The sequence below is a fragment of the Salmo trutta genome, chromosome 32 (genome assembly GCF_901001165.1).
Source record: "Salmo trutta chromosome 32, fSalTru1.1, whole genome shotgun sequence".
NCBI lineage: Eukaryota > Metazoa > Chordata > Actinopteri > Salmoniformes > Salmonidae > Salmo > Salmo trutta.
Genome location: NC_042988.1, coordinates 17,427,651 through 17,450,222, shown reverse-complemented (window position 1 = coordinate 17,450,222; position 22,572 = coordinate 17,427,651). Strand labels below are relative to the sequence as shown.

Sequence of the window (22,572 nt, the reverse complement as noted above, 5' to 3'; positions counted from 1 at the left end):
ACATACCCACAGGAAAAAAGCCCTGACCTACAAAACACACGTCAGTTCAATTAAAGAAAGGGTAATTATGTCATATGCCATCTCACCCACGGGACAGCCCAATAACCCTTATATATGCCATACCAGGTGGAGGTACAAAACTATGCACCAAATCTCAAAATGGTCAATGAGCTACATGAAAACATTACAAAACAAGGTCACAGCAGTCCCATGTACAGCAGTCCCCACCACACCATAGCCACATGTAAAAAGAAGTAGGAACCGCTGTGTATATTACATGTGAGTACAGTGGCATCCACCAACAATTTTGCAAGTGAAGAGTGTTTCAATTCCTACCCCGGTGACAACACCGTGATTAGAGTTTGGTCAAATGGCAAATGCCTGTTTTTTCTGTGACATCAGGTCACGTGCTCAGCCTGGGAAGTAGTACCACTGGAAACCAACACCGAAAGAGCATACCATGGTCGGTATGACAATAGGAGCTATAAGGGTATACGACTATGACGTTAAAGGGGTAGTTCACTCACAATTCAAAGTTGCTCTAATGTCAACATGATTTCAAGTCCCACACCATTGGTTAAGTAGATCCAGCTATACCGTGCATTCGGAAAGTATTCAGACACCTTTTGTTACATGACAGCCTTATTCTAAAATTGATTAAATAGTTTCCCCCCTCAATCTACAAACAATACCCCATAATGACAAAGCAAAAACATGTTCTTAGATATTTACATTTAAAAAAATGTATTATTACATTTACATAAGTATTCAGACCCTTTACTCTTTATTGAAGCAACTTTGGCAGCAAATACAGTCTTGAGTATGATGCTACAAGCTTGGCTCACCTGTATTTGGGGAGTTTCTCCCATTCTTCTCTGCAGAGCCTCAAGCTCTGACAGGTTGGATGGGGAGCATCGCTGCACAGCTATTTTCAGGTCTTTCCAGATGTTCGATCGGACTCAAATCCATCCTCTGGCTGGGCCCCTCAAGAACATTCAGAGACTTGTCCCAAAGCCACTGCTGCGTTGTCTTGGCTGTGTGCTTAGGGTCGTTGTCCTGTTGGAAGGTGAACCATCACCCCAGTCTGAGGTCCAGAGCACTCTGGAGCAGGTTTTCATCAAGGATTTCTGTACTTTGTTCCGTTCATCTTTCCCTCGATCCTGGCTAGTCTCCCAGTCCCTGCCACTAAAAAACATCCCCATAGCATGATGCTGCCACCACCACGCTTCACCATAGGGATGGTGCCAGGATTCCTCCAGATGTGACGCTTGGCAAATCAGGCCAAAGAATTCAATCTTGGTTTCATCAGACCAGAATCAAATTTCTCAGGGTCTGAGAGTCTTTAGGTGCCTTTTGACAAACTCCAAGCGGGCTGTCATTTGCCTTTTACTGAGGAGTGGCTTCCGTCTGGCCACTAACATAAAGGCCTGATTGGTGGAGTGCTGCAGAGATGGTTGTCCTTCTGGAAGGTTCTCCCATCTCCACAGAGGAACTCTGGAACCATCGGGTTCTTGGTCACCTCCCTGACCAAGGCCCTTCTCCCCCAATTGCTCAGTTTGGCCGGGCGGCAAGCTCTAGAATGAGTATTGGTGGTTCCAAACTTCTTCCATTTAAGAATGATGGAGGCCACTGTGTTCTTGGGGACCTTTAATGCTGCAGACATTTTTTGGTACCCTTCCCCAGATCTGTACCGACACAATCCTGTCTCTGAGCTCTACGGACAATTCCTTCGACCTCATGGCTTGGTTTTTGCTCTGACATGCACTGTCAACTGTGGGACCTTATATAGACAGGTGTGTGCCTTTCCAAATCATGTCCAATCAATTGAGTTTACCACAGGTGGACTCCAATCAAGTTGTAGAAACATCAAGGACGATCAATGGAAACAGGATTCACCTGAGCTCAATTTCGAGTCTCATAGCAAAATGTCTGAATACTTATGTAAATAAGGTGTTTGTTTTTATTTTAGATACATTTGCAAAAATTCTAAAAAACAGTTTTTGATTGGTCATTATGGGGTGTTTGGTGGGAATTTGTTATTAAATACATTTTAGAATAAGGCTGTAACGTAACAAAATCTGGAAAAAGTCAAGGGGTCTGAATACTTCCCGAATGCACTGTATGCTCCAATCCCAAATGAATGGGAAAGTTGGACACTGGCACTATCTAAAATGGTGAAATCAAATAATCTTTCCCATTTATTTGGGATTCAAGCATGTCTGATTTCACCATTTTAGATAGTGCCAGTGTCCAACTTTCCCATTCATTTGGGATTGGAGCATAAAGCTTGATCTACTTGAGATGGACATGGAGGAATATAGACTTCAAATGACAGGGCTGAAAACCTCTAAAACTTTAATTTTGGATTGAACTAAGCTAGCCCTTTGTGTTTCATATGAAGAAGGGTAACTAGTGAGGAAGTTAGGCGTTGACACCCCTTTAACGTTTATGAAAACATCGTCACTGTATAGTTATTACAGTATGTAGATAAGTTCAATATACAGTTGTGTGACAAAAGGGACAAAAGTACCTTACGATGGTGAGTGGACCGGTAGAGAATTGAATATATGATTAGAGGGAACAACTCTACAGAAATAACCTATTCCGTAATGATAGTTTTTTTACCTCAATAAAGAGGACAAATGAGATGCAGAAGACTTGGTCAGTGTTTTGTTACATTGCTTGAAATAAAACAAAATGATCAATGTAGACAAGCACTCTGCACCACACATTATCTTCTGAGAGTATGCTGGTTAAAGATTCTCCAGTACTTTTGTATACTTTTTAGCCAGAAGTTCTGAAAGTTGTGCTCACGAGCAAAAAGTGGGCCCCAACAATTGTGTATTACGTGACATATGTGCACCGTGTCATAGATCTTTCTCTGCTATGGATGTACCGTGTACATTTCGCTAGCTGGCGAGGGGCAGAAGCTCGTTGGTTTTACTCAAATTGCTAGAGGGCTGGCCCAGGTGGGGGAAAATAAGGAAAATGCCACAGCACAGCATCCAAAAAAAGTGGCTTTTAAACTAGGGATTGTGTAGCTAATTGAGGTAAGACAGTAATTCTGCTCATAGATTATGCATGTATGAACTACACATCCAGCCCAAAGCGGGAGGTTTAAAATAATACTTAGTAGTCACCAAAGTTCCAGAGCATATTTTTAAGGGAGTTGTCGGTTACCATTCTCTAGTAGATATACTTGGTTTGTACGAATTCCTCAAGCATGATGATTGTGCTAATTCCCACTGAAAATATATATATTTTCCAAAGTATTTAATTATATATGCGTCAAGTGTAAACACTTTTCATTGATTGAGAAATATAAATATCGATGGCAACAACGGAGGCCAGATAACACAGCACCTGGACACTAAGTCAAACAAAGGGTTTATGACAGCTGACAAGTGGGCAACAGTTTCGAGGGATTGGGGTATTGCAGTGTAAACATCTAAAGTGGTGCTTGCTCATGATTATTTGCCAAATGAGATCCACCCCCATATCACCATTTCGGTTGTCTCTTTTTTTGTGTGGAAAAAACAAATGGCACTTAGAAAAAAAGACAAAACATTGATTGCAAAACTAACACAATGTGCTTAGGTGGCTTTAACATTACTTTTTTTTTTTACTCTTCTCAAATATAATATTCATATCCAATTTGATTGGATTAACACTGTTATTGTCATTATTCATATACATCTTATATTTTATTTTTTACAAAATAAAACGTTTGTTTAAAAAAGTGACCAAATTCAGTCCTTCCTCTCTAAATAAATGGAAAAACAATGAGTTCGTTATTGAACTGTCTCAGGTTGAGGGGTTTGCCAGAGCAGGACAGGATGCAGTATTTACAAGTGACAGGAAGTGACATAGTAAAAAGTTGGTCGTTGTAGCGTTCAAATTTCCTCACAATCATACCGTCAGCCGCATATGTACGGGTCGGAATTGATAAAGGACGCAAAAAAACCCCCTCAGTTGTTAAGGCCACACTGACCTTTGACCTAGAGTATTACACAAACCCAGAAAGAGAGGAAAGAGAGGACATAGGAGTAGAATCCCATCTCTGCGGAGATGGCTAAAATGGTGCATTCTCTGGAGGAAATTAAGGCATTTTGAAAGAAACAAGCAAACAAATATACAAACAAAACAGACATGAGAGTAACAAGTGTGTGGATTTGTCTTTCTGTCCTGTGTTCTGCTAAGTGGTGGTGTAGTTGGTGTTAACAGGGATATTTAATATAAAAGGCACCAAGTTCTTCTAAAAATGTCTTTCTCCAGTCTCATGACCACCACAAGTCTCCCAGTCGCAGCAGCAAGCGTGAGACAAAAAGTTTATAATCCAAGTATTATTCCACAAAATCCTTCCTCGTCCAATCCGTGGGCTTCCATTGCACCAAGCGGTAAATTTGATTGTGGGTATGTATTTGTGTCCTTTTTTGATAGTCCAAACAAAGTAGAAGGGTAAAAACCACCTCAAAATGCATTCTGTCCCATACAAAGTGGAGGGAGCTGAGACTTCCTGAAGAAAAAAGAAAAGGCTGAATTGGAGAGATATGTTGTCTCCTTCAGCCAGTAAGTCCCCCTTGGCAGGCTCCACAGCTCGACCTCCACTCCACAACCACAGCTGATATCGGATACAGTGAAAGGAATATACAGTGTGATATATATATATTACATACATATACACACACACACATATACACACACACATATGCAAAATATACATATGTTTGTGTGCTTCTTTGAACAGATTATTGAATAGACGCACAAGAATACCAAATGACAGACAAAATAGGAACAGAGGTACGCATGCTCTGAAAGGAAGAGCATTATTCATTGATACAACCCCATTGTTGTTCCTCTGTTGGGAACTTAGTGTGTATAGTATAATGCAGGTGTGTTTGAGTGTATTTGTGGCTGTTTAAATATTTTTGCTGCTTGTTGGCTTTTTCAGTTCTAATGTTCCTGAAAAGTATAAAGTATGACAAGAAATGTACAAAGCTTCTCGGGCCCCAGAGCCGAGGCACCCTCCTGGATACACTGCCTTCTGCTTACAAAAAAGATTGAAAGAAAAAAGCAAGACACACAGGCTTCTCAAAAGGTCCCGCCTCTTCCTGCTTCTCCACCAATCACGCAATCACGCTGCCCCCTTTAGGTCAGTGTGTGTGTTCCGCCTCTCCTCTCCCACACACACTTTAACAAACTCACCTCAGTGAGTTGGAAAGGGAGGCTAGTACAAGTCCATCAATCCTCAGAAAATGGAAAGAGGTGAGGCGAGGGCTGGAAAGAGGAGAGGATGACAGGAGAAGGCTAGTGCCAAAGGACGTGGAGACAAAGGTGTTGCGCTGTCGTGACAACTCTCCGTTTCCTCCTACAAGACAGGCTCCTCTTCCATTGGCTCTTCTGTAGACCTGCAGGTACACCAAATAGGAAACAGCACGACATGGACATTAGCCTCTTAGTCATGCCAAAATAAAAGCCCCTACCAATGAAGGTCGGGCAAAACGTATATGATAAGTCTACACCTTAACAAGTCTCAGTGGAACTTCAGGCCCACAGCCTTGTGAATGAATCTGATGTCTTAAAAACAGCCATTCCAAAACCACATAAAATCCCCAAAAGAGTGAATGGTGCAGGTGTTTACCTGCTGGTTTCCGTGGAGACGGTGGAAGCGGCGGCCTGCTCAGTATCCACGGTAAGCGATGCCATGGCAGTGACCGTGTCGGCCTCGTCCTTCTCTCTCCGCTGGGCATCCATTAAGGACTGGCCCACCGTGGGAGCCAACCTTTGGAGAGAGCTCCAGTGTTTACCTGCAGGGAGAGAAAGATAAGGGAGAGAAAGAGTCGTGTCAGTTTTAAGGGTGACGTAATACACATGACGCAAACACAACTAAGTACATATGTGCAGGTAAAACACAATGATGATTTTGATTTTAGCGAACAAACTCACTCTGTATCTCAATGACCCTCTCCAGAGAGGCAGCAGCTTTTGGACAGGGCTTCTGTTGTAGGACAGCCTGTGGCAGGGGGTCCAACTGACAGAGAGAGACAGTGTGAGAGAGAGATTGGGGTGTAAAAACAAAGAATTTCCTCTCTGAACAATTACATCCATCTCTACCAAATGATATGTAGTGCATGTGACATCACGCCACTTTCCCCTCCTACAGCAGATGTCATACCTCATCGCCGAGCAGGGCCGCCACACAGGACTCGGAGGCGTCACAGATGGCCGTGAGGTCGTGACCTCCTTCCAGTGCCAGGACCACACGTCCCCCCGCCAGCTTCATCAGCTGCTTGGTGAGGTGGCCGAAACCTGAGGATGGTTCAACACTGTACTGACCCTGTACTGAGTATAATCTTCTGAGTTAATTGATGTAAATAGGAGATGTCTGCACGGGAATTTTAGTTTTGTGCAGGTTTATGAAGTAAAGGCCCCATATGATAGGAAATAATTGAGGTACTTCAATATTCCTACAGAGTCCCTTGGCTTTTCTTCTAGTGGTTAAGTACTATTCTTCCAGCAGGGGGTAGAAATGTATATACAATTAGCTAGAGGACCCTCCTATAAAAGCACACACTATGGAAAAGGTTGGCAGAAAAACTGACACGTAAAGACGGAGTAATGTTCAACTTACATTTAGCAGTGACGTTGTATCCTCCCAGAGGGGACTGGTGGCCCTCCACGGCATCAAACCCAGCAGACACTAGGACCACGTCAGGGGAGAACTCGTTGGCTATGGGCATCACCACCGTCCTGTATAACAGACAAGATGGAAAACAACATTTTCATTTCATACGTTTCCAGATCATCTGCAAGAACTAAGCAGTGTGGAAATTGCTAAATAAGCAGAGCCTGTTCATATGAATGAAAGATCAGTGCCAATGTTTCTGCTCGTTCAGCTAATGACCAACAACAGACTTCACCTGAAGGCAGTCAGGTACTCCACGTCACCCATGGGCGGTTCTACGCCCCCTGTCCAAGCGATGTTTGTGTTGAAGCCAACACCAGGTCCAACCCCCACCTCTTCAGGAGCCCCACTGCCGGGGAAGAAGTTTCCATCGTCGTAGCGATGCATGGAAATGTAAAGTACGTTGGGGTCGTTGTAAAAAGCCTGCTGTGTCCCGTTACCATGGTGAATATCCTGGACACAATGGATATGTGAACAATAATACATGACCAGCATTTATCACATAACGTATGGTATATGTTTTGGTATCATGACAACACTAGCACATACAGGGCCTCGCTAACAACATACGACCCACTCACCCAGTCCACGATGAGGATCTTGCTCACTCCTAGTTTCTGCTGTAGCAGCTTGGCTGTGATGGCCACTGAGTTGAAGAAGCAGAAGCCCCTGCAGACAGACACAAAAGACATCCATTTTTCTTTCATCAGCAGAAACAGGGAGATTGTTTAAGGCCACTGCCCAGTAGCTACTCAAAATGGACGCTTGTGCCAATTATTGTATCAACCATCGCACACGCCATTTCTCTATGGAACTTCAACCAACTCCCTTGAAGCCCCCTAGCCACTCACCTGCCCCGGCTCTACCCATGATTCCCTGGGTGTACTCACATGGCAGTGGATTCCTCAGCATGATGGCCTGGTGGACGCACCACGGCAAAACCGTTCTGAAATGGAGAGGAGTGAGAGAGAAAGAAACAGTTCATGAAAAAATGTTGAGTAGGCCTATCCAACAAAATCAAGTGACTAAGTGCTTATTGATCAGGGTACTACTGTGTCCACCCATGAACAAACCCACAGGGTATATTACATTTTGATCATTTTAAATTAAGGTGTAAGGTTTCCCCTGACAACTTTCAATCAAACAGTAGTGGAACGGAGAGAGGCTGGTAATGTTACCTTCAGTTCCCCGGCGGCCACTTTGAAAGCCAGCTCGATGACGCAGCCAACAGCCATTCGGACAGCACCAGAGGAGTGCATCTCGTTCCACACAGTGTCACTGTCCACCTGCAGAGGGCAATAGAGAACACACTCATCCCCACCCTGCTACTGTTCTTTTAACACTGATAACATGATGACACTGCTGTAGGTGATGTAATGCTCAGCTTTGTGCTGCTTATGTTGAATAAATATCCTACAATTAAACTGCATGACATTTTCTGAAACTGTATTATCCAATCTCTACCTCTAACTAAAATGTAACTCCATTCTAAATGGATGGATGGATAGATGGATGACTCACCCCAATGCCTCCACAGGGCAACACAGCATACATCTTCTGACTGATTGGACCTTAAGGAGCCAATGGGGACAGGGAGCAAAGGTTAGGTTGTAGTTTAAACAAGTTAAACACTATTTAGCCATATTTCAACATTTTCATCACACACCTTTTAGCCTTCCTAGCAGAGTTCTTTTCCCAAGATGCTCGGGATACAGTGCATTCGGAAAGTATTCATACCCCTAGATGTTTTCCAAATTTTGTTAAAGGCTTAATTCTAAAATTGGTTAAATGTTTTTTATCAAGCTACACGTAATACCTCATAATGACAAAGCAAAAACAGGTTTTTGGAATTTAAAAAATATATATTTAAAAAAACAACACATATCACATTTACATAAGTATTCAAACCCTTTACTTAGTTGAAGCACCTTTCTCTCAAGCTCTGTCAGGTTGGATGGGGAGCGTCACTGCACAGGCATTTTCAGGTCTCTCCAGAGATTATCGATCGAGTTGAAGTCCGGGCTCTGGCTGGGCCCCTCAAGAACATTCAGAGACTTGTCCCAAAGCCACTGCTGCGTTGTCTTGGCTGTGTGCTTAGGGTCATTGTCCTGTTGGAAGGTGAACCATCACCCCAGTCTGAGATCCTGAGCAGGTTTTCGTCAAGGATCTCTCTGTACTTCGCTCCATTCATCCTTCATAATGTGCCTTTTACTGAGGAGTGGCTTCAGTCTGGCCACTCTACCATAAAGGCCTGATTGGTGGAGTGCTGATTGGGCATGTGGAGTGCTGCAGAGATGGTTGACCTTCTGGAAGGTTCTCCCATCTCCACAGAGGAAATCTGGAGCTCTGTCCGAGTGACCATCGGGTTCTTGGTCACCACCTTGACCAAGGCCCTTCTCTACCGATTGCTCAGTTTGGCCGGGTGGCCAGCTCTAGGAAGAGTCTTGGTGGTTCCAAACTTCTTCCATTTAAGAATGATGGAGGCCACTGTGTTCTTGGGGACCTTCAATGCTGCAGATATTTTTTGGTACCCTTCCAAAGATGTGTGCCTCGACACAATCCTGTCTCTGAGCTCGACGGACAATTCCTTCGACCTCATGGCTAGGTTTTTGCTCTGACATGCACTGTCAACTGTGGGACCTTATATAGACAGGTGTGTGCCTTTCCAAATCATGTCCAATCAATTGAATTTACCACAGGTGGACTCCAATCAAGTTGTAGAAACATCAAGGATGATCAATGGAAACAGGATGCACCTGAGCTCAATTGAGTCTCATAGCAAAGGCTCTGAATAATTTCAAAAAACCTGTTTTCGCTTTGTCATTATGGAGTATTGTGTGTAGATTGATGAGGAAAAGCTTTTAAAATCAATTTTAGATTATGGCTGTAACATAGCATAATGTGGAATAAGTCAAAGGGGTCTGAATACTTCCCGAATGCACTGTATAATTTTTTTTTTTACCATTGATGTCTGCAAGTCCTGTTCTGCTCAGCCCCCGCACATAGAAGTGTGTGTGTGTGTAGTCGACAGCTCAGTCACTGCAGTGCTGTTTTGCAGCTGATCCAGTCATCCCCCCCTCCCTCCTCTTCTATGAGACCCAGCCTAGCTATGAGTCACCCAGACGGGGGTGGACGGGTGTCTGGGGCCCTTTCCCCTCGACCAGCAGGTCTAAAAATACCCCCCCTGCGCCTGTCAGGGGAGCTAAGCCTTCAAACAATCCACCTGACTGCGTGTGAGTGTGTAGGTGGATGGAGGGGAGAGGGGCAGTCACTACTTTCAAGGATGCTTGGGGCAAATATTGTTTCCACCATTCGAGCAAAATGGCTAGGGAAACAGACATGCATGCGTTCACACACACACACACACACACACACACACACACACACACACACACACACACACACACACACACATCTGAGGAGTAAAGACATGAAGAGATGAGGTTAGGCACCTAAGAGCTTCTTGCTGTCTAGTTTCTGTCTGTTGAGGGGACTGGTGCCATACAGCAGGGTGTGGTATTCTGAATGCACAGTTTGGATCTCGTCCAACGTGGCCTTCCTCCCCCGAATCCTCTGTACACGGTAAAGGAAAACACAATACATCAATTTCATTCAGGGTTATGTTGTATTGCTAATTGGGAAGTGATTTTTAAAATGAACCTGAACTAATAATGGATAAAACTCATTCTCATCTCCACATATAGCTGCCACTCTTGTTTAAGTTACTGAGAAGACATTCTCTTTGGAAATATGGAACGGAGCTGGTCGCTATTCTAGCTGTAGTGTGCAGGGAGCCCTCACCTCACAGCGGCCCAGCAGCCCAGTCTCCTGCAGCCGGGACCACACACTCTGGATGCGGCCGGCGTGTTCTGGGTGGATGTGGGTGTTCCCACACATACACTGGTGCTTCAGCATAAAGGTGTCGTACACCAACCCTGAGAAGGAGATGATAGGAGAGGCAGAGAGAGAAAAAGAGAGGCAGAGAGAGAAAGTGTGCAAGAGAAAGATAGAAAGAAAAGGGATGGCGTGAGTGAGATGGAGAGAGAGAAAGGGAAAGAAAAAGAGAGAAAGAAGAAAAATGTAGCTTTTCAAGGTAGGGTAGGAAGAAGACCAAGCACAGGGCAACCTCTTCAACTTCTCTCTCAGAACAAAATGATGACCCCATTACCCAGCAGGTCAGAGCATACTAAGATCATCATCTCAAATGGATCTTTTCATGTTAGGACCTTTGGAGATGTGGAGGATGGCTCCATGTCACCCTGCCATCCTGGTTTCATCAGATCCAACCCTGCAGGCTCTCGCTATTATTATTTTCTCTGCTGAAATAATTACACCCAGGCAGGATGCTTGCCTCAGCCCTAATTGGACTCATCACTTAGCACAGGGGTTCCTAAACTTTTTCACTCAGGGGGGCCCCCTTCCAGCATTGGGAAACATCCCACGCCCCCAACCACATCCATTTAAAGCTTATTTCCTGCAATTCTACATATCTTGTTATTGGTTGCAAAGACAATTTCAGTTTTAAAGCAATTCTATACATTTTGTCATGTATAGTGTATTCGTGACAGTAGAGTGACTAAAAAAGTACAACATCTATGGGCTAAAAAAACGAAATAAAAAACATTAGCTGATCTGGACATTTCTGACAAGTTATAAATAGTTCTAAGGTATGCAGTGACTGACATGACAAGAGGAAACCTGATGATGCACTACCCACTTTATAAATGGCACCTTGTGCATTCTACTATTTCAACTTTCAAGAATAAGTTGAAAGCTGGACTGAGTTCCTGCCGACCCCTCGCCCCACAGTTTGGGAACCATTGACTTAGTCAACACGTCCTATTCTGCAGGGCCATTTGACCATGGACTGGCTAGGGAAGTGTTTGTTTTCTGAAAGTGTCTTTTCTCTAAAGGCCAATGGCTTTCGTTAGTGTTTAACTAATAGTAGCGCTTTAGCAATGAATCCCTATCTACCATTATGACAAAAGAAATACAGCGATTCAGATAGATAACTAAGTTGAGACGGCTTCTTTCATATTGTTCAATGGGCCCTGATCGCCTCACTTTGTATGTCATCTGTTCCAAAAACCAAAGAAGCGTACCTGTAGTGAAGAGGTGCTTGATGGGGACCTCACCCATGGGAGCCCCCTTGACGCTGGCAGTGGCAGGGGAGGACTGGGCCCTTCCCAGAGGTCTGTGGGGCATGCCCGAAATGGACAGGGACGCCTGGAACACATTGAGCTGTTGCAGGTGATGCTGGTCGGAAAAATCGGGGACAAAATAACAAATAGAGACATTTTGAATACCAACTAAAGCTTTGAATAATGTCTTTCATCATGAGACACTGACTGGACTTCAGTGTGAGGGAATGGACTTAGTATATAAAATCAGCTCTGTGGATTTCATTGTTTACATCAGATTGCAGTATTTCTAACTTGAGAGAGAAGTGACATTTCACAATAGCTGCAAACTGAAGCTGCCACCTCAGGCCAATGGAACGAGGGGAAAATGACAGGGAGGTGGAGCTAAATTAAGCCTGTTATAGACTAAACATGGGCCCTGGGTAGAAACCCAAAGGCAAACACATATCCCCATACGAGCCTCAAAAGGCAGGGCAGGACAATGACCGAGCCTTCCCAACAGCCAAAAGACTACTCTGTCAATTCCCCAGCTATAAACAGTGGCTGAGCTAATGGGGCTCTGCTTTCTGTCAATGGGAGAAGCACTACACATCCAGACAGGAGCTGTGTGAGCTCTAGGAAAAGACTAACGCTACAGATGCTCCAGATGCTCCAGAGATCAAATGACAATGTTCTTATGCATCTTTTTTTTAACTGCGGACGGTTTGTTTCAAGACCTTGAGATGGGAGCTGAGTTTACGGTCGCGGACGCACACACACACACACGCACAGGTCCGGCAGGCCCACACCTTGCTAACCCCTTTTTAAACGAGAGATCTTAAGGCAATGCGGGCTCTCTTATGCGTCTCTCACTGTCTTTTCACTTTCCATCTCTCTTATCATTGTACAGGGCGGCTCAGATCCATTTGTATTCAAGGCACCACAGCAGACAAGTAGAGCAGAGTCGGAGGAGAAAAAAAAGTTCAGCAGGGAGGCAGTGTTTGTGTGTGCGGGGGGGGGGCCTTCCGTGTCACTGACTCGAATGCCAAAATAGGTTTGAGGATGTCGTCTCTACAGAATGACTGCATACACCCATGCTCCCTCCCTCCCTCCCTATGCCCCCCATACCCTAAAAACTCCTATCCCCCTAGCCCGTCACAACAGAAATAGTACTGCAGCAGCCTAGCTCCCTGGTGGGTGGTGAATTGGTGTAAAGTGCAGGGGGAAAAGGGGGGAGAAAAGGGCTGGCATGGTGAAGAGAGGGGGGAGAGAAGGGCGGGGGTGGGAGGGAGAGGGGAATGATTCACCAAGTAGAGATGAGTCACAGATGAGTCCATTCACTGAAATGAGAAAAAGCAGCAAGGGCAGGGGAGGAGGGTGTGTGAGCGCACGTTGAGGGGGAGAAGACACAGCCTGAATTCTGATGCTTTTCTCTCCTCTGATATTTTTTCTCAATGGTGTGTGGGAGTAGGAGAGAGGTTTATTTTATAATCTCCCTCGCTGCATTGGTTCTTCCTCCCACCCAACGCACAAACAGCATTTCTTAGAGGAACGTGACCACAAAACCATGTCCATTCTTGTTCCCTCTTTTTAACCTTACGTATTAATTGCTGTCAATGACCATAATTTAGAGCCAAATATGATAACCAACAGCAACATAGCCAACTGGCCGTTTACTGTATAATATTGTAATGTTTAGGTCCTCAAAAAGAGTATGAGGCGCTGATGAGGATCCAAATGCATGTCATCAACTACTGAGTAGAGTAGCTCTCTGTCTCGGCCAATGACAGCTAAATCCAAATTCAATCCATCTTCATTACCTGCAGTAATTTTTTTAAATCGTCCACTTGCCCTTTTGCAACTTTTGTTTAACAACTTCTAACTGGAGCCGCTTATCCTCTTGGTAATTTGTGAAAGAACTGCAGGCGATTCATTTGAGAGCTTGTTCCTTTATTTCCTGCTAAGTGCAATGGATGACTCACAGGTGGGTGGGAATTAAGGCTCTCGTTCTTCTGTAGGGAGCTATGATGATGCCTCGCACAGCGCGACCACTCTGCCCTCCGAGAGGGGATACCCTTTTCTAAATCACCAGGCCCCCGCAAAATTCAACCCACCACTCGAACTGGGTGTGAACGCCAATCTATGTAGCCACATCGCTAATGATGACGTTCCTACCTTTTCAACTGCATAGCCTTTGCTACTGATCTTTCGGTAGGTAATTTCTGCAATCTACACCCCTCCCTGGAGTGATTGGTCATTCTAGACAGTTTCTTGCCATTAAGTCATAAATGGCCCATTATAAGAGGTACAATGACGAATCAAGTCACTAGGTTTAGTCATCACAGACAGACGTCAATGGAACAGATTTGGGAAGTTCAACAACGAATGAGGTCTGAATATTTTTACTGCACTGTTAGGAGCAAGTAACAAGCATTTCGCTGCACCCGCTATAACACCAATAAACTTTGATTTGATTCCAGCAGAATTAATCATAGACAAAACTCATGTTTTATAAATATACAATTTGCACCTCTCTTATTGGCTCTCTGATTTTCTTACAAAAGTCATCTTAGTGTTAAACTGGCAAGGCAATACATTTTGTTTTTCTCTATCGAAGTAAAATTAAATGCAAAATGTCTTTAAAAAAATTCAGTATTTACTTGGCCGTAAGGTACACCCTCCTCATCGCACTCCCTCAGCTCGATGGCCTCGTCTTCATCATCCTCTTCCTCCAGGTCGCTCTCTGTGCTCTCGCCCTTCAGGGGGGTCAGCAGGCGTTCTGAGGGGGGCGACGTCTCCCCCGACTGCTCCTGAGGACGCCCCTCCCCCAGACGCCCAGACCCCACCCCCTCCTCCTGCATCTCCTGTGTCTCTGTGAGCTCCTCCTCTGTCTCCTCGGGGTGGGTGGGCGGTTGGCGAGGAAGCTCCACCCCTTTTGACAGAATCTGGTGTGGTTGACCGATAAGGAGAGTTAGACACTGCTGCCACATGTACAGTATACTACACCCCCCAGTCCAGGCAAATGGCATACAATACTTTTTTACCGGCAAACACTACCATAACCTCTAATAATGTAGTAGTGTTCCTTGTGGCGCCCCCTACCTTGTTGAGCTGGTACTGCTTCTGCTTCTCCAGGAAGTGCTGGTGCTGCTGCTGCATGACAAGCTGCTGCAGGGCCTGGGGGCTCTGGGGGAGGGGCGCAGACTGTGTGCGGCTCAGGGGCCGGTGGCGCGGTAGCTTGTTCACCGTGCGCATACTGTTGGACACCCGCTCCCCCGTCACCAACGGCGATTGACCGTACATGGGGACTGGAGGGAGGAGTCAGAGAGATGCATTTCAGGAAGAGGCCGCGTGTATTTGTATCTATATTTACCTGCAAGTAGGACGCTCTGCTGGCAGCTAGCTTCTGAGTTGGTGTAGGTGGCAGTTAAAAATGGGCACATATTTTTCCAAAATTCTCAATACTGCCCCCGTAGCCCGTAGAGGATAAGAGTATAAATATATGTTGGTAGATGGACCTGAGAGGAGCGCACTCTGCTGGCAGGGATATAAGAGTATAAATATATGTTGGTAGATGTACCTGAGAGGAGGGCACTCTGCTGGCAGGGATATAAGAGTATAAATATATGTTGGTAGATGTACCTGAGAGGAGGGCACTCTGCTGGCAGGGATATAAGAGTATAAATATATGTTGGTAGATGTACCTGAGAGGAGGGCACTCTGCTGGCAGGGATATAAGAGTATAAATATATGTTGGTAGATGTACCTGAGAGGAGGGCACTCTGCTGGCAGGGATATAAGAGTATAAATATACTGCTCAAAAAAATAAAGGGAACACTTAAACAACACATCCTAGATCTGAATGAAAGAAATAATCTTATTAAATACTTTTTTCTTTACATAGTTGAATGCGCTGACAACAAAATCACACAAAAATAATCAATGGAAATCCAATTTATCAACCCATAGAGGTCTGGATTTGGAGTCACACTCAAAATTAAAGTGGAAAACCACACTACAGGCTGATCCAACTTTGATGTAATGTCCTTAAAACAAGTCAAAATGAGGCTCAGTGTGTGTGGCCTCCACGTGCCTGTATGACCTCCCTACAACGCCTGGGCATGCTCCTGATGAGGTGGCGGATGGTCTCCTGAGGGATCTCCTCCCAGACCTGGACTAAAGCATCCGCCAACTCCTGGACAGTCTGTGGTGCAACGTGGCGTTGGTGGATGGAGCGAGACATGATGTCCCAGATGTGCTCAATTGGATTCAGGTCTGGGGAACGGGCGGGCCAGTCCATAGCATCAATGCCTTCCTCTTGCAGGAACTGCTGACACACTCCAGCCACATGAGGTCTAGCATTGTCTTGCATTAGGAGGAACCCAGGGCCAACCGCACCAGCATATGGTCTCACAAGGGGTCTGAGGATCTCATCTCGGTACCTAATGGCAGTCAGGCTACCTCTGGCGAGCACATGGAGGGCTGTGCGGCCCCCCAAAGAAATGCCACCCCACACCATGACTGACCCACCACCAAACCGGTCATGCTGGAGGATGTTGCAGGCAGCAGAACGTTCTCCACGGCGTCTCCAGACTCTGTCACATGTGCTCGGTGTGAACCTGCTTTCATCTGTGAAGAGCACAGGGCGCCAGTGTCGAATTTGCCAATCTTGGTGTTCTCTGGCAAATGCCAAACGTCCTGCACGGTGTTGGGCTGTAAGCACAACCCCCACCTGTGGACGTCGGGCCCTCATACCACCCTCATGGAGTCTGTTTCTGACCGTTTGAGCAGACACATGCACATTTGTGGCCTGCTGGAGGTCATTTTGCAGGGCTCTGGCAGTGCTCCTCCTGCTCCTCCTTGCACAAAGGCGGAGGTAGCGGTCCTGCTGCTGGGTTGTTGCCCTCCTACGGCCTCCTCCACGTCTCCTGATGTACTGGCCTGTCTCTTGGTAGCGCCTCCATGCTCTGGACACTACGCTGACAGACACAGCAAACCTTCTTGCCACAGCTCGCATTGATGTGCCATCCTGGATGAGCTGCACTACCTGAGCCACTTGTGTGGGTTGTAGACTCCGTCTCATGCTACCACTAGAGTGAAAGCACCGCCAGCATTCAAAAGTGACCAAAACATCAGCCAGGAAGCATAGGAACTGAGAAGTGGTCTGTGGTCCCCACCTGCAGAACCACTCCTTTATTGGGGGTGTCTTGCTAATTGCCTATAATTTCCACCTGTTGTGGAGTTACATTGTATTGTTTAAGTGTTCCCTTTATTTTTTTGAGCAGTGTATATGTTGGTAGATGTACCTGAGAGGAGGGCACTCTGCTGGCGGGCCTGCTCCAGCAGGAGGACGTGCTGCAGTAGGGAGGAGTGACTGCTGTGGCTGTTGGGGGCCTGGGTGGAGTCTAAGTCGTGTTGCATCCCAGGTGGCAGGCATGATGCCGGCAGGGACGAGGTGCTGACAAACTTGCCCGTCAAAGCCCCACCCTGACGCATGGTCTGGATGGCCTGCCTCTCCGCCTCCTGCAACAGCTTCTGATTGGCCTGAGGATGAAAGGGGGGTTAACTAAGTCAGAATGTCCACATCAGAGGACAACTCTGGTTCAGGGGAGTGTGTGCTGATTTCTATTTGACCTCAACTCAGTGGGATGGAGCAGGTTCAACTCAGTGGGATGGAGCAGGTTCAACTCAGTGGGATGGAGCAGGTTCAACTCAGTGGGATGGAGCAGGCAGTTTTTTTTACGAGTACTTACATTTTTTATTTTTAAATAAAAGCTATTTCTAGAACACAAGGCCCGCAGTGGAAAAAAAATACGTGCACATTTACCTTTATGCCAACAGTGACGGGTTCTGACTTCTAAACTTGAAATATTGTTAATCATCAAGTATCCTATGGAAAGGAGAAGGGCCACAGTCTGGTTGTTACACCAGAAGTTAATGGTTATCTGTAGGAGGAATGTATATGGTGGAGTCAATTAAGGTTGAATATGAGCCAGGGGCTTGGAATGTACTGAGTTAAGGAAAGGCAATCACATGGTTGAAGTCACTGATAAGGGTGGAGAGCTGTGGATTAGTGAGGAATGGGGGTCGAGGTCAGGTCACAGTAAAGGAGAAGGAACAGTTTATTACCCACATCACTTAACTTCCCGCCTAGCAATAAATATGTCATGTTTAGAGGGAAGGAGGAGACTTCACCTTAATGGGAGGGGGGGCTTCATGCTCGTGCACAAGACGACACCATGTTTTTATTCTATCGTCTCTGAACGGATTCAACGACTCCCGGTCGGAATATTATCGCTTTTTTACAATTTTAAACAGCGGTTGACATGCTTCGAAGTACGGTAATGAAATATTTAGAAATCTTTTGTCACGAAATGCGCCATGCGCGTGACCCTTATTTACCATTCGGATAGTGTCTTGAACGCACGAACAAAACGCCGCTGTTGGAACATAACTATGGATTACTTTGGACCAAACCAACATTTGTTATTGAAGTAAAAGTCCTGGGAGTGCATTCTGACGAAGAACATCAAAGGTAATCAAACTTTTCTAATAGTAAATCGGAGTTTGGTGAAGGCTAAACTTGCTGGGTGTCTAAATAGCTAGCCCTGTGATGCCGGGCTATCTACTGAGAATATTGTCAAATGTGCTTTCACCGAAAAGCTATTTTAAAATCGGACATATCGAGTGCATAGAGGAGTTCTGTATCTATAATTCTTAAAATAATTGTTATGTTTTTTGTGAACGTTTATCGTGAGTAATTTAGTAAATTCACCGGAGGTTTGCGGGGGGGTATGCTAGTTCTGAACGTCACATGCTAATGTAAAAAAGCAGTTTTTTGATATAAATATGAACTTGATTGAACAAAACATGCATGCATTGTATAACAATGTCCTAGGGTTGTCATCTGATGAAGATCATCAAAGGTTAGTGCTGCATTTAGCTGTGGTTTTGTTTTTTGTGACATTATATGCTAGCTTGAAAAATGGGTGTCTGATTATTTCTGGCTGGGTACTCTGCTGACATAATCTAATGTTTTGCTTTCGCTGTAAAGCCTTTTTGAAATCGGACAGTGTGGTTAGATTAACGAGAGTCTTGTCTTTAAAATGCTGTAAAATAGTCATATGTTTGAAAAATTGAAGTTTTCGGATTTTAGGAGTTTGTATTTCGCGCCACGCCCATCATTGGATATTGGAGCAGGTGTTCCGCTAGCGGAACGTCTAGATGAAAGAGGTTATTAAGTACTGCAGTGCATCTCCTCCTCATGGACTGCACCAGATTTGCCAGTTCTTGCTGTGAGATGTTACCCCACTCTTCCACCAAGGCACCTGCAAGTTCCCGGACATTTCTGGGGGGAGTGGCCCAAGCACACACCCTCCAACCCAACAGGTCCCAGACGTGCTCAATGGGATTGAGATCCGGGCAGAACACTGACATTCCTGTCTTGCAGGAAATCACACACAGAACGAGCAGTATGGCTGGTGGCATTGTCAAGCTGGAGGGTCATGTCAGGATGAGCCTGCAGGAAGGGTACCACATGAGGGAGGAAGATGTCTTCCTGTAACGCACAGCGTTGAGATTGTCTGCAATGACAACAAGCTCAGTCTGATGATGCTGTGACACACCGCCCCAGACCATGACGGACCCTCCACCTCCAAATCGATCCCACTCCAGAGTACAGGCCTCGGTGTAACGCTCATTCCTTCGATGATAAACGCGAATCCGACCATCACCCCTGGTGAGACAAAACCGCGATTTGTCAGTGAAGAGCACTTTTTGCCAGTCCTGTCTGGTCCAGCAATGGTGGGTTTGTGCCCATAGGCGACGTTGTTGCCGGTGATGTCTGGTGAGGAGTTGCCTTACAACAGGCCTACAAGCCCTCAGTCCAGCCTCTCAGCCTATTGCGGACAGTCTGAGCACTGATGGAGGGATTGTGCGTTCCTGGTGTAACTCTGGCAGTTGTTGTTGCCATCCTGTACCTGTCCCGCAGGTGTGATGTTCGGATGTACCGATCCTGTGCAGGTGTTGTTACACGTGGTCTGCCACTGCGAGGACGATCAGCTGTCCGTCCCGTCTCCCTGTAGCGCTGTCTTAGGCGTTTCACAGTACGAACATTGCAATTTATTGCCCTGGCCACATCTGCAGTCTTCATGCCTCCTTGCAGCATGCCTAAGGCACGTTCACGCTGATAAGCAGGAACCCTGGGCATCTTTCTTTTGGTGTTTATCAGAGTCAGTAGAAAGGCCTCTTTAGTGTCCTAAGTTTTCATAACTGTAACCTTAATTTTCTACTGTCTGTAAGCTGTTAGTGTCTTAACGACCGTTCCACATGTGCATGTTCATTAATTGTTTACGGTTTCATTGAACAACCTCCTTCCCTCAGCCAGGTCATTGAAAATGGGTCGTGGATGGGTATTCCAGCATGACAATGACCCAAAACACACGGCCAAGGCAACAAAGGAGTGGCTCAAGAAGAAGCACAAGGGTTTTGCTACCAAGTACTAAGTCATGTTTTGCAGAGGGGTCAAATACTTATTTCCCTCATTAAAATGCAAATCAATTTATAACATTTTTTTACATGCGTTTTTCTGGATTTTTTTGTTGTTATTCTGTCTCTCCTTGTTCAAATAAACCTACCATTAAAATTATAGACTGATCATTTCTTTGTCAGTGGGAAAACGTACAAAATCAGCAGGGGATCAAATACTTTTTTCCCCTCACTGTATACATACACACTATTTTTTTTGCTATTTAGTTAATTTATTGAAACTGTAATATCAACTATGTATATTATATCGTGGAACACAATCTTCAAAAAGGGAGCAACCTCAGCAGTGGCGCTTGCTTGTAGAAGCTTATGGCATTGTTAATGGTTTTGTTAATTCAGCAGGCAAATGCTCTTATTTCCCAAACCCTTATCACAATCAAGAGACCTATTTTATTGTAAAAAAAACCCCAACAAAAAACATGTAAAATAACTAAATAATATAGAACAGAATATTCTTCCAAATGAAAAAAGTTTCCGGGACAAAGCGATCTCACGTCTGAAACAGTTATTCTCACAGAGTGATCATTTAAAAACGGGGCTCAATTTGGCGAGGTGAAGCCATTTTTTCCGGGTTACAAACCAAAATCTGTCTTTTCCATATACAGACATTCAATTTTGTTTATTCTGCCTGTTCTTTGGAATTTTCCAAATGGATTAACAATTCCACATTGAACACTGCATGAGGATGAATTATGGCCACATCTGTTTGGTGAGTAGGCCTAGGCTTAATGATTCTGATAAATGTTTAGGGGGGCTATAGCCTAGGCTTAATGATTCTGATAAATGTTTATGGGGGCTATAGCCTAGGCTTAATGATTCTGATAAATGTTTAGGGGGGCTATAGCCTGGGCTTAATGATTCTGATAAATGTTTATGGGGCTATAGCCTAGGCTTAATGATTCTGATAAATGTTTATGGGGGCTATAGCCTAGGCTTAATGATTCTGATAAATGTTTAGGGGGGCTATAGCCTGGGCTTAATGATTCTGATAAATGTTTAGGGGGGCTATAGCCTAGGCTTAATGATTCTGATAAATGTTTAGGGGGGCTATAGCCTAGGCTTAATGATTCTGATAAATGTTTAGGGGGGCTATAGCCTAGGCTTAATGATTCTGATAAATGTTTAGGGGGGCTATAGCCTGGGCTTAATGATTCTGATAAATGTTTAGGGGGGCTATAGCCTAGGCTTAATGATTCTGATAAATGTTTAGGGGGGCTATAGCCTGGGCTTAATGATTCTGATAAATGTTTAGGGGGGCTATAGCTCTAAATGGCGCTAGTAGTTCAAAGTAACATAAGTGGAAAATAGACAGGACACAATCTTTACAAAACTGCAGCGCTCGTTGTTGGAACATATTTCCCTACTTCAGCCAAGCTGTCCATTGAGAATTTGTGATAAAACTGTCGTCATTTGGCAAGGAATGAAGCTTGTGTATCCCATCAGTTAGATACGTTTTTAATAGGCATTTGTTTCTGTAGGCCTAACGGGAGCTTGTGTGTGCACTCAGTACGTGTTTGTAGAGGGAGCAGTCGGAACGCAACTGAGTGAGTGAGACATGGAGGGGAAAAGGAATTTAGGGAGAAGAACTGTGTGATGCTTAGCTTGGTTTTCTTTTTGTTGTGCCCCGCAAATGCACATGTACAAATGGAACACTAGAGTCAAAGCAAATTAATGTTGTCTTCAAGACAACATTTTGATTTCTGGTTAAAGATTGAGTTTTTACGTCTGATCGAGTACTCATGCCTATCCCTAGTTTCTAGTGTTCAGAATTTCGGTATAGTACTCACTGTGAGGTGCGAGTTGGCTGGCAGGCCCAGGGAGATGTTAGGCAGCGAGGGGGACGTGTAGAGGTTCAGCGAACTGACTGTCCCATCAGTGTTAAGGGTCTGGTGGAGGGACCGCAGCTGCTGCACAGAAAAGAGGGAGGAAAAAGTGATTGAGTGAGAGAGAGCGTGTGAGCGAGAGGGCGAAAGAGAGGAGCGAGCGAGGAGCGAGCGAGAAGCGAGCGAGGAGCGAGCCAGGAGCAAGAGAGCCAGGAACGAGCGGGAGAGGAGCGAGCGAGAGAGGAGCGAGCAGCGAGCGAGAGAGGAGCGAGCGAGAGAGAAGCGAGCGAGAGAGGAGCGAGCGAGAGAGAAGCGAGCGAGAGAGAAGCGAGAGAGGAGCGAGCCAGGAGCAAGAGAGCGAGGAGCGAGCGGGAGAGGAGCGAGCGGGAGAGAGCGA

The 22,572-nt window shown here is 45.3% G+C and overlaps 1 protein-coding gene across 1 annotated transcript in view; it reads right to left on the bottom strand.

Annotated features, from left to right (window-relative positions):
* Nucleotides 1-2,887: 2,887 nt before the first annotated feature.
* Nucleotides 2,888-22,572, bottom strand: part of LOC115171276 (histone deacetylase 5) — a gene marked incomplete in the record, with an annotated part of 50,369 nt that continues 30,684 nt past the window's right edge. The window contains 17 exon segments of the mRNA XM_029727933.1: nt 2,888-5,408; nt 5,642-5,807; nt 5,947-6,031; nt 6,176-6,309; nt 6,632-6,750; nt 6,921-7,138; nt 7,267-7,354; nt 7,576-7,631; nt 7,864-7,971; nt 8,207-8,256; nt 10,138-10,258; nt 10,487-10,620; nt 11,788-11,941; nt 14,466-14,750; nt 14,908-15,113; nt 17,112-17,349; nt 22,140-22,259. Coding sequence (XP_029583793.1) covers nt 5,369-5,408; nt 5,642-5,807; nt 5,947-6,031; nt 6,176-6,309; nt 6,632-6,750; nt 6,921-7,138; nt 7,267-7,354; nt 7,576-7,631; nt 7,864-7,971; nt 8,207-8,256; nt 10,138-10,258; nt 10,487-10,620; nt 11,788-11,941; nt 14,466-14,750; nt 14,908-15,113; nt 17,112-17,349; nt 22,140-22,259 — 2,322 coding nt within the window.